This window comes from Hyperolius riggenbachi, chromosome 9, assembly GCF_040937935.1.
Source record: "Hyperolius riggenbachi isolate aHypRig1 chromosome 9, aHypRig1.pri, whole genome shotgun sequence".
NCBI lineage: Eukaryota > Metazoa > Chordata > Amphibia > Anura > Hyperoliidae > Hyperolius > Hyperolius riggenbachi.
Window position 1 is genome coordinate 26552093 of NC_090654.1, and position 12527 is coordinate 26564619.

The 12527-nt window shown below is 45.7% G+C and overlaps 1 protein-coding gene and 1 long non-coding RNA gene across 3 annotated transcripts in view; one reads left to right on the forward strand and one right to left on the reverse strand.

Annotated features, from left to right (window-relative positions):
• The window catches only part of LOC137532083 (uncharacterized), a 191613-nt gene extending 183485 nt beyond the window's left edge, over positions 1-8128 (reverse strand). The window contains exon 1 of the long non-coding RNA XR_011023847.1: positions 7712-8128. This is a non-coding gene — a long non-coding RNA (uncharacterized lncRNA). The remainder of the gene's footprint in view (positions 1-7711) is intronic.
• The window catches only part of ANKRD35 (ankyrin repeat domain 35), a 165517-nt gene that overhangs the window by 44591 nt on the left and 108399 nt on the right, over positions 1-12527 (forward strand). Inside the window, exon 1 of one of the 2 annotated variants that reach the window (XM_068252226.1) lies at positions 12245-12405. The exons of the other annotated variant lie outside the window; for it this stretch is intronic. Coding sequence (XP_068108327.1) covers positions 12367-12405 — 39 coding nt within the window. The 5' untranslated portion in view covers positions 12245-12366. Of the gene's footprint in view, positions 1-12244; positions 12406-12527 lie in introns of those variants that run through there. 2 annotated transcript variants of the gene reach the window in all.

Sequence of the window (12527 nt, forward strand, 5' to 3'; positions counted from 1 at the left end):
TTCAGACAAATAGATCAGCAGGACTGCCAACCGGTATTGATAAAAGGGAAAAAAAATGTGGCAGCCTCCATATCACTCTGACTTCAGTTGCACACTAAGACGTTGCGTTAGGTGCCACGTTAAGGTCGCATAACGTGCACCTAACGCAACGCCTGGTGCTCTCTGGTGTGGACGTCTGAGTGAGCCGCGTTGTGCAGCTCACTCTGGCGTCCGTGATGCCGTGATGCGTACTCTTGGACGCATGCGGCATCACGTGGTCCCGCCCGGCCAATCGCCGCACAGAGCGGCCGCACCAGGAAGTAAACACTGCACTTCACTGAGTGCAGTGAATATTAATTAGCCATGTGCCCGGCCGCTCTCTGCTCCTCCCCAACATGACTGAGCATGTGCAAGCAGTCTAACGCGGCTTAAGCCGCTGTAACGCTATAGTATGCTGCACTTTCGGAAGAACGTGCAGCGTTACATGTAACGCAACCTGGGCAGTGTGAACAGCCCACTTGTGTTACATTGCTGTGCGTTGGGGGAGCGTTACAGGCTGCACTAATGTGCGCCTGTAACGTCCCTGTGTGGAAGCAGCCTTAAAGGACCACTATAGCAAAAAAAAGTAGGCAGTTAAAATCTGACAGAACCGACAGGTTCTGGGCCAGTCCATCTCCTCATGGGGGATTCTCAGGGTTTTCTATGTTTTCAACAGCATTTCCTGAACAGCAGTTTAACTACCAAAATAGTAAGATACCAGCCAGCCTCCCTACTCACTTGCACACTATTTGGTCAGTTAGACTCTGCAACTGCTGTTCAGGAAATGCTGTTGGAAAACAAAGAAAACCCTGAGAATCCCACATGAGGAGATGGACTGGCCCCAAACCTGTCAGTTCTGTCAGATTTTAACTGCCTACTTTTTTCGCGATAGTGGTCCTTCAAAGGACACCTGAGGTGAAAATAAACTAATGAAATAAACAATTGCATCTATCTTCCTTCTCCTAAAAATGACTTTTTAAGATTTTCCACAGATTTATTTTATATTTAAATCTACTTTTTAAGTTTTCACTGTTTTATTGTTTTTGCTCAACGATACATTCATTGAAGTATGCCAGAGCTAAAATCTATGAACTATTGACCCTTTTATCTCTTTCCTGCTAGGAAAGTGTTTTATAGTTGTAATTTCTTATCAGTGAGGGTCACACTGTAGTCTGACCCAGTCCTGACTCAGACAGGAGCTGCCACTTACATACCTGATGTTTAACTCTTTCAGGCAGCGAAAGAAAAAAAGGAACACAGCATAGTTATTTGTGTGCTATCTCATCATGTCACATGTCACCTCAGGTATCCATTAAGGTGGTCTGTAATACTCAAAATACTGTAAAATACTGAAAATCATCAGACTGATTCATCACTGACCTCTCCAGAGATCTGGAGAACACTGTATATATTCTGCAGATGATCCCATTACACACTCTGTATTGGAGGTATGTGATCAGATACGCGCTGTGGACTATTTCGGGCAGGTTACAGATGTTTGGCAGCCTCACACAGAGGAAGGCAGCTCTCCCGACGTGCCCTGACCTGTAGGCTGCAGTTTCGGTCTCTGTCATTCTATGAAGGGTGTTTGTTCCTGGGTCTCTTTGCTTTATCTAGGTAATAAAAATACAAGGCATCACCTGCTGGGCAGGCCCGGGCCTAGTCTGCAGTGGGGGCGTTGGGCTGGAGCCATGCTATAGCTTTCAGGTGTAGGCCGAGGTTAACCCTTCCCGCATGGCACTCTTGATTAATGGAGTCTGAGTGCTGTACAGATCTCCAGGGAGATTAGCTCCTCAGAGCCAAAACACAAATACAGCTTCACTCTGCTGATACAACAAGCAGTGGTGCAATGTCCGCAGCTGCAGGAGGGTCCATGGGGAAAGAGGAAAGGGATGCTCCCAACTTTTTGAAATACAATAAGAAAGAGGGACACCTCTAAATCACGCCCCTGCCACAACCCTAGTCATGCTCCCGCCACATGCCTAGTCACTCCCCGACCACACCCCTAGCCATGCCTATGCCACACCCCCTGCCACATCCCTAGTCACTCCCCCACCACACTCATAGTCACGCTCCCACCACATGTCTAGTCACTCCCCCACCACACCCCTAGTCACGCTCCCTGCCACACCCCTAGTCACTCCCCCACCACATGTCTAGTCACTCCCCCACTACACCCCTAGTCACTCTCCCGCCACACCCCTAGTTACGCTCCCTGCCACATCCCTAGTCACTCCCCCACCACATGTCTAGTCAATCCCCCACTACACCCCTAGTCACGCTCCCGCCACAACCCTAGTTACGCTCCCTGCAACAACCCTAGTTACGCTCCTGCCACATCCCTAGTCATCCCCGCAAAACAACCCTAGTCATTCCCCCAACACACCTCCTAGTCACACCTTCACCATTAAACTTGCGCCTACCACACTCCTAGTCACATCACACACCTATTGACACCCCCACCACACCCCAAGTCACACACCTACCACACTCCGAGCCCCATCCCCATCACACTCCTAATCATGCCACCAACACACTCCTGAGCAAAGCCAGACTGAATGCTCAGTCGGGGATTTTATCTGGGCTGATAACGAGCAGGCTGAGCAGTGAAGAATGAAACTGAGAGCAGGGTAGGCGTTTTCTCTAATGTTCCCACTGATATAGATGTTAAAATACATGAGGGTGCTTCGTCTCTGGTTCTCTTTAATGCACGCTTTTTCAGAACTTTGTGTCTCTGCTGTTGTGGTCGTTTGCATTTCCTGCCTGAAGTCATGTGATCCAGCGATTATACCAGATGCCGCTGATATCAAGTGGATGCCTTCCCCACCCTTCCTAAGAACTGCACCCATCAAGATTTTCCATCATCCCCTCCAGTTACTAAACTTTTAATAAGAAACCCAACTCTCTTTCTGGCACTCGATACCCAGAGAGGTTAAATCACAACTCCCCTCCCACCTACGCCGTGTATGCTTAAAGGGCCAGTGACCCAAGAAACCAGAACTTTATGGGGCATATATGCCATGAATTTAAAGCGGACCTGAACTCAGAACTTCGTCTCTGCTCTAAAAGATAAGCAACAGCATAATAACTTTTAAAGAAAAAATGTTACAGCTGATACAAATACTGCAATAAATCTCCAGTGTGCCTACTTCCTGCTTTCACGGAAGCAGACATAGGGTTAACATCCTGTGTTTACAAATTACCTCTCTGCCGTGGCAGGCAGCGGACGCAGCTGAGGGATCAAATTACACTGGTGATTAGTCACAGATGAAGGGGAAATAGCTAGACTCTGTAAAAACATACAGGGTGTATTTCTCTATGTTTTCCTTCTGTTCTGTGCAAGAGATCAGGTCCACTTTAAAGAGGAACTCCAGCCTAAAAAAACTTACTGTCATTAAGTTACATTAGTTATGCTAACTAAAATAGATAGGTAATATAATCTCTTACCCACAGTGTTTTAAAAGAACAGGCAAATGTTTGATTTCATGAGGGCAGCCATCTTTTTGGTTGCAAGGAGGTGACAGGGAGCATGAGACACAGTTCCAACTGTCCTGTGTCCTGAGCACCTCTCCCAGTTGCTAGGCAACGTGAACAACAACATAGGAAATCCCATCATGCTCTGCACAGCATCAGGGAAAAAAGCTCGGGATGGGTGGAGCTTAGCTAAAAATGCAGCTAAAAATGATGCTTTGGTAAGAAAGTTCTGAGGCTGTGAAACTGTTAAAGAAACACCAGGCCTTTTCAGTGATGCTGAGTCGATTTTTAGTCCGGAGGTTCACTTTAACCTGCAAATACTCACAGAATTGGCAAGAGGCGATTATTAGCATATTTCTCTTAGGGGAATTTCACAACTGCCTGGCAAACCTTGTCTGCTAAAGGTGCCCAATAACGGTAACATCTCCTGATCCATTGACTGCCCGATCAGATCAGGAGCAATTATTTGGGCACACAAACGACTGGCAAAAAGTAATCCAATCTGATGCAATCACTGGGATCGATCCAAAAAGTGGGCATCTTAAAGGACAACTGAAGTGAGAGAGACATGGAGGCTGCCAAATGTATTTCCTAAACAATAATGGTTGCCTGGCAGCCCTGCCGGTTTATTTGGCTGCAGTAGTGTCTGAAGTACACCAGAAACCAGCATACAGCTAATCTTGTCAGATCTGACACCTGATTGTCAGAAACACCTGATCTGCTGCATGCTTGTTCAGGGGCTATGATTGAGGCTGGGTGCACACTACATAATGTTAAAGGCTGTGTTTTATGTCACGTTCTAGGTTAAGGTTTTGTGTGTTTTGCATTTTCTTTACGCAGATGCATTTTTCAAGCGTTTTGCAGACGTTTTAATGCTTTTGCGGTTCGCCTATATAAAAGGCATATGCGTTTTTATATTTAAATGTATGCAAATCACTAGGCAAACAACAGGAAACAGAAATACATCAGAGATCTTTATTTTTTTTAAACCCATACAAAACGCAATACATTGGTGTTTCCATTGACTTTCATCATGTGTGTTTTTGATGCGTTCATCCATATTATGCAACATAAACCAGCGATTTTAAAAACGCCAAAGTAAAAAAACGCATACCCATGCGTTTTTTTCTGCGTCCCATAGACTAACATTCCTGCATAAAACACAGCGTTTTACGCAACACTCGCGTTTCTGCTATGTGTGCACCCGGCTTAAGAGTATTAGAGGCAGAATATCAGCAGGACAGCCAGGCAACTGGTATTGCTTAAAGAAAACCTGAACTGAAAATTATAAGTCAAAATAAACATACACAAGTCATACTTACCTCCTGTGTAGTCTACTCCTAAATCTCTTTTTGTTTTTCTGCATCCTGTTTGTCCACTGTGATCAATGGAATTCTCCGTCCTCCATTTTGAAAATGGCCATTACACCATAACAGCTTCCTGGTCAGCACACAGTTAAACTGTAACATCGCCCACTTGAGCCATAGGGAAACATGGACACATCAGTTCTCCTCTCAGCTGTAATTGACAGCAACTGATATTTTACTGACAGCAACTGATTTATTTCAGTTCTGACAAAATATCGTCAGAATTGGAAGGGATCACTGTAAGAAGAAAATGGTGAGTTTCTGAGAGGAACTGATGGCAAGGTAACTATTTAATATTCATTTGAAGTTACCTCATGTGTTTATTTTAAATAATTTTACTCAGTACAGGTTCTCTTTAAAAGGAAATAAATATGGCAGCCTCCATATACCTCTCACTACAGTTGTCCTTTAAGAGCTGGTAGTGAAGTGATGTGAGTAATTGTTCTGTAGTCATAGCTTTACCGATACTGTCTAATAAACAGTGAGGGCCCGTTCACACTTGCAATCGCAGAACGGCGGCGATTACCGCCGGCGTTTTGCGGGAGTGATTTTCCCGTGATTAGCGAGGAAAAAAATCACTGGACACTGCGGCGGTTTTGGAGCGATCGCGATTAGCGTGCTGTGCACGCTAATCACGATCGCTAATCGCGGAACGCTCGTCGCCGGCAAACCGCTGCATGCAGCACGGTTGCAGTTATCACTAACCGCAACCGCGGCAGTGAGAACACTGCCACTCGCTACATTGTGTAGCGGTTTTTGCAGAACCGCTAGCGGTTTGCCATGAGCAGGAATCGCGCGATTCCCGCTCAGGTGAGAACGGGCCCTTAGGCACATTTATGCACATTCAAGGACAAGTTATTCAGAGCGACCAATCAAAATCTTTGATCTGAACATCTGCTCAATTTTAGTCGTGCTCTAGGTTTCTATGGTTTTGATAAGATTGTCCCGGTGTCCCTAGATGTTTCTGTAAAGGTGCGTAGACACATGCGACTATAGTTGTTTGAAACGATCGTTCCACGATCATTTCAAACGACGATCATTTTAAAAAAACAGCCAACGATCATTAAGTCAAACGATGGACAAGCTAGATCGTTAAAAACGAAAGATCTGTCCTGGCGGATTTTTTTAAACGACAATCGTTACTAAAAGTAGTAGATCGTTAAGAAACGGTCGTTCGTAGCAGGCTAGACATGCGCACTTCGTTTTATAGCCACAGCACACTAAATTTTCCCCTCGTGATGTAACGTTTGTTCTATGATTGTGCCCAGTGACGCGTTGTATACTACATGATTATACCATCATCTTTATTTTAACAGGGCAAAGTGTATTTTTGTATGTTTTGTCAACACTATATTATCTAGATGCTCTATTACATACCGACAGTATGAAATAGAAATTTAGTTATGTCGTATGCGTAACGTTAGTTTTACAGTGTAATGTACGTTTTGAACTGTTCGTTACGTGCGGAACTTGCTATGATGTAACTTCCAGGAACAGTATGTGATGTTATTATTATTATTATTATTATTATTACGTATTTATATAGCGCCGACATATTACGCAGCGCTGTACAGTGTATATATATATATTGTCACTAACTGTCCCTCAAAGGAGCTCACAATCTAATCCCTACCATTGCCATATGTCTATATTATGTAATGTAAGTACTGTAGTCTAGGGCCAATTTTTTAGGGGGAGCCAATTAACTTATCCGTATGTTGTTTTTTTTTTGGAATGTGGGAGGAAACCGGAGTGCCCGGCGGAAACCCACGCAGACACGGAGAGAACATACAATCTCTTTGCAGATAGTGCCCTGGCTGGGATTCGAACCAGGGACCCAGCGCTGCAAGGCGAGAGAGCTAACCACTACGCCACCGTGCTGCCTGGATGTTGTTCTGGATCGTTCGTTAATAAACGATCAGATCGTTACACACCTTTAAAAGCTAGGTCGTTTATTCCTCAATTAAAAGATCGTTTGTCGTTCACAACGAACGATCATTGTCATATGTGTGTACGTAGCTTTAGGATAGGTTCACAGTGGGCCTTGCAGGACATCGCACACAGTGAAGCACACAATTACTAAAAAGTATGCTTCATTCGTTTTTGCAGTAAAGCACTGCATGCAGTGCATTGGGATGCCGCGCTGGCCTAGTTAGGCTGCATTGTGGATGTCACATACTGCAGGTGATGCATTGCAGTGCAATGTCCAATTTTACATTTTGACAACAGTAGCAGGAAGTCAGGGGTAACGATCAAGTGCGGGTTACAAGAGGGGGCGGTGTCAGGACAGAGCGATCTCAGAGCTGTGGCCAGTGACAACCTGGCATTCTGCTGGAGAGGCGGAGACTCCTGAACACGGATATGGAAGAGGGTTGGGGGGAGAGGGAAAGCTGTTAAAGTGAACCCAAGGGGATAGTGATATGGAGGCTGCCATATTTATTTCCTTTTAGGGTTGGAACACACTAGGCAGAATGGCATATGCGTTTTCCATAGTACAAAGTGGAAAACGCATATGCGATTCTGCCTAGTGTGTTCCTACCCTTAAGCAATACCAGTTGCCTGGCTGTCCTGCTGATCCTCTGCCTCTAATACTTTTAGCCACAGACCTTGAACAAGCATGCAGCAGATCGGGTGTTTCTGACATGTCAGATCATGTCAGCTCTGACAAGATTAGCTGCATGCTTGTTTCTGGTGTGATTCATACACTACTGCAGCCAAATAGATCAGCAGGGCTGCCAGGCAACTGGTATTGTGTAACAGGAAATACATATTGCAGCCTCCATATCACTCTTACCTTGAGTTCAGAAAAATAACAGGACATTAAAGTGAGCATGAAGCAATGTACAGATTACCTGGTGGAATGAGTGCTGTAGTGACACCCTTCTCCTGGCTCTGTCATCGTTTTGTCATTCAGTCTCCACTAAAGGTCACCTCTGAAGACTTGGTCTGGCTTTACCATATGTGTGACTGCATCCATTTTAAGGGTGGTCAACTTGTTTCCATTTTGACCCTCCACATTATTATCTGTTGATATTTGCTCCACAGTGCATTTTCTGCTGGACTGGAGATGACAGATTTAATCATCATAACATTCTTTACTTGAAGCATCTACTTCCTGTGCAAGTACATGTTCTTCCTGTGGGGGTGGAGCTTCCTCCTGTGGGGGTGCAGCCTCTTCCTGTGGAGGTTGAGCTTCTTGCTCTGTGGTACATATTCTTATTGTGGGGGTGGAGCTTCTTCCTGTCTGGAGGATATCCCACACCTCTCAACTTTTTGAGATAAGAAAGAGGGACACTTAAGCCACACCCCTGACCACGCTCTCACCACACCTCTAGTCACGCATACCATAAAGATTTCATAGGAAAAATATGTTGTTTTATAACTCAAACCACACTGGTCCTTTCTATCCTGGTTCATTTTCCTTCATAAAGTGAAATTTTGAAAGAGGGACAAATAAGGAGGAAAGAGGGACAGGGCTCCCAAAGAGGGACTGTCTGTCCCAAAGAGGGACAGTTGGGAAGCATTGCATATTTTTCCTGTGGGGGTGGAGCTTCTTCCTGTGTGGTACATATTACTCCTGTGGGGGTGGAGCTTCTTCCTGTGTGGGACATATTCTTCCTGTGGGGGTGGAGCTTCTTCCTGTGTGGTATACATTCTTCCTGTGGGGGGTGGAGCTTCTTCCTGTGTGGTACACATTCTTCCTGTGGGGGTGGAGCTTCTTCCTGTGTGGTACACATTCTTCCTGTGGGGGTGGAGGAGCTTCTTCCTGTGTGGTACATATTCTTCCTGGGGGGTGGAGCTTCTTGTGTGGTACATATTCTTCCAATACGGGTGGAGCTTCTTGTGTGGTACATATTCTTCCAATACGGGTGGAGCTTCGTCCTGCGTGGTGCATATTCTTCCTGTTGGGGGTGGAGCTTTGTCCTGTGGGGGTGCAACTTCTGTGGGGGTGCAGCCTCCTCCATTGGAGGTGGAGCTACTTCCTGTCATATTGGAGTTTCTTCTTGTGGCTGTGGAGCTTTTTCCTTTGGGGGTGCAGCCTCTTCCTGTGGGGGTGGAGCTTCTTCTGTGGGGATGCAGCCTCTTCCTGTGGGGGTGGAGCTTCTTCTGTGGGAATTCAGCCTCTTCCTGTGGGGGTGGAGCTTCTTCTGTGGGGATGCAGCCTCTTCCTGTGGGGGTGGAGCTTTATCTGTGGGAATGCAGCCTCTTCCTGTGGGGGTGGAGCTTCATCTGTGGGGGTGCAGCTTCTTCCTGTGGAGGTGGTTCTACATCCTGTTATGATGGAGCGTCTTCTTGTCGTGGTGGATTCTTTCTGTGGAGGGGAGTATCTTTGGAGGTTACAAATATTGAAAGGGTACAGTAGCTTGTTGTTGTGGCTAATGCTTTCTGTGAGAGTTATAGCAAGCGGTGCTTTAGGCAAGCTGTGCCTAAGGGCCCATTCACACTTGCAAAACTCTAGCGCTTTTGCTAGCATTTTGTTCAGGCGATTTTTGGCGTTTAATGCGAAAAAAATCACCATTCATGCTTGGCGATTTTTTCCGCAATTGCGTTTAGCGCTTCTATACCACTGAAACTAGATCGCCGGGAATTCGCCTGAAAATGGTGCAGGCTACATTTGCGTTAATCGCCGGCTATTAACGCAAATCGCCTAAGTGAGAATGGGCCCATAGGGTACTATTGCACTAGCGCTGTAACCTCCCTGGCGGTAAGCCCGACACAGTGTCGGGCTAGCTGCCGCAGGGGATCGGATCGCCCCGGGAGGATTTTTTAAAATAAAATGTTTTACATAGCACTTTGCTAGCTAACCATGTCCCCCAAGTCCCTCCGGTCCCCTCCGATCGCCCCCGATCACCTCCGGTATACATGCCCCCCAGGGATCCCGCGATGGCTCAGCCTCCCAATCAGCACCCAGCTTGGCTATGGGGAGGATCGGAACTGCGCATGACGTCGATGACGTCATGTCCGATCGTCGCCATAGAAAAGAGTGATGCGAATTGGGAAGCTGCGGCTGTCGCGGGATCGCGGACGGGTGAGTGTTGCCGCCGTGCTGGCAGCGATCGGGGGGGGTCAGACCAGTGCCGGGGGACTTGGGCAACATAGTTAGCTAGCCTAGAGCTAGCTAACATAAAAAAAAAAATTTAATTAAAAAAATCCTTCCTGCGGACGCAGCCACTTAAACTGCGTACCGCCAGGGAGGTTAAAAAGCACTAGCGCTTGTGCATTTTGCCGAAATCGCCCACAAAACGCTCAAATGTGAATGGGCCCTAAACAAGCATGCAGCTAATCTTGTCAGATCTGACAATAATATCAGAAACATCTGATCTGCTGCATGCTTGTTCAGGGTCTATGGCTAGAAGTATTAGAGGCAGAGGATCAGCAGGACAGCCAGGTAACTGGTATTGTTTAAAGAGGAACTCCAGTGAAAATAATGTAATAAAAAAGTGCTTCTTTTTTACAATAATTATGTATAAATGATTTAGTCAGTGTTTGCCCATTGTAAAATCTTTTAAATCCCTGATTTACATTCTGACATTTATTACATGGTGACATTTTACTGCTGGCAAGTGATGTAGCTGCTGCTTGCTGTTTTGGCAGTTGGAAACAGCTGTAAACAGCTATTTCCCACAATGCAACAGGGTTCACAGACAGGAAACTGCCAAGAATACCACAGTCCTCAGACTTTCTTTGTGGGAGGGGTTTCCCCAAAATATCAGTCATACAGCGCCCCCTGATGGTCTGTTTGTGAAAAGGAATAGATTTCTCATGTAAAAGGGGGTATCAGCTACTGATTGGGATAAAGTTCAGTTCTTGGTCGGAGTTTCTCTTTAAAGGACAACTGTAGTGCTAGGTGTATGGAGGCTGCCATAATTATTTCCTTTTAAGCAATACCAGTCGCCTGGCAGCCTTGCTGATCTGTTTGGCTACAGAAATGTTGGAAACAAGCATGTGGCTAATGTTGTCAGATCTGAGAATAATGTCAGAAACACCTGCTCTGCTGCATGCTTGTTCAGGGGCTATGGCTAAAAAGTATTAGAGGCAGAGGATCAGCAGGACAGCCAGGCAACTGGTATTGCTTAAAAGGGAAATAAATATGACCCGCCCCCATATACCTCTCGCTTCAGTTGTCCTTTACAGTTTTTAGTAGTTGCAGGAAGACTATTTTACAGTTAATTATTAAAGGTATTACCTAAATCAGCTTTTTGTTGTTTTGACAGAGCTCTGTATCTAGACCAGGCATGGGCAAACTTGGCCCTCCAGCTGTTGAGGAACTACAAATCCCACAATGCATTTGCCTTTATGAATCATGACTGTGGCTGTCAGACTCCTGCAATGCATTGTGGGACTTGTAGTTCCTCAACAGCTGGAGGGCCAAGTTTGCCCATGCCTGCTCTAGACCCTTTAAAGCGAACCTGAACTCAGAACTCTGTCTCTGCTCTAAAAGATAAGCAACAGCATAATAACCATCCAAGAAAAACATTTCTTTGTTGTACCTGATAGAAATCCTGCAACAAATATGCAGTGTGTCCACTTCCTGCTTTCATGGAAGAAGAAATATTGTTAACATCCTGTATTTACAAATTAGGTGCTCTGTCATGGCAGATGAGAGATCAAATTACAGTTGTGATTAGTCACAGGTGAGGGGGAATTAGACAGGCTAAACTCTCTAAATACATACAGGGTGCATTTCTCTCTGTTTTCCTTAAAGGACCTCTGTCTCGAAAATCTTAAAACTTTAAATGCATGTAAACATATACAGATAAGAAGTATGTTTCTTCCAGAGTAAAATGAGCCATAAATTACTTTCCTCCTATGTTGCTGTCACTTACAGTAGGTAGTAGAAATCTGACATTACCAACAGATTTTGGACTAGCCCATCTTCTCATGGGGGGGGGGGGTTTCTCAGGGTTTTCTTTATTTTTAAAAGCACTTAGTGAATGGCAGTTGCTCCGTCCAACTGCCAAAAAAGTGTGCAGCGAGCAGGGAGGCTGGCCAGCATGTGTGTAAATATTTTTGTCTTTATAAAGAATAAAGGCCATGCTGAGAATCCCCCATGAAGAGATGGACTAACCCAAAACCTGTCGGTAATCTCAGATTTCTACTACCTACTGTAAGTGACGGCAACATAGGAGAAAAGTCATTTATGGCTCATTTTACTCTGGAAGAAATGTACTTCTTATTTGTATGTGTTTTAAATTTTAAGATTTTTTGCGACAGTTCCTCTTTAAGTCCTGTGTAAGCGGTCGCAGGCGCGGGTCTGGCCTGCAGCAGTGGATGTACAGCGAGAGGATGCCATGCGGCACTTGAGGTGTTAAGCGCTGACTCTCTAGCTTCCATTGCAACACGCTGACATACAGGAGGCAGGCCGGCTCTGGTGACACCCCTATCCCTGGGAGGCATCTCATGCTCTGTGTGTGCGATCGCTGCTATCTGTGTCACTCTCCTGCCTCCAGTGACAATGGCCGCTTAGCACCTCCGGACTCCCCTGCACTTTATTCTCCCACTCAGGATGAAGAAGATCTTCTCTTGTTCCACTTCGCAGTTTCCTGTAAGTAGGACGGGGGTCTGGGGCTCGTCCCCTCCGGAGGGGAGGTTTGATGGAACTTGTTGCATTGATGTATTTCTTAGTACCGGGCTCCGGAGGATAGATCTGCTGTAAATTCAGCCTCT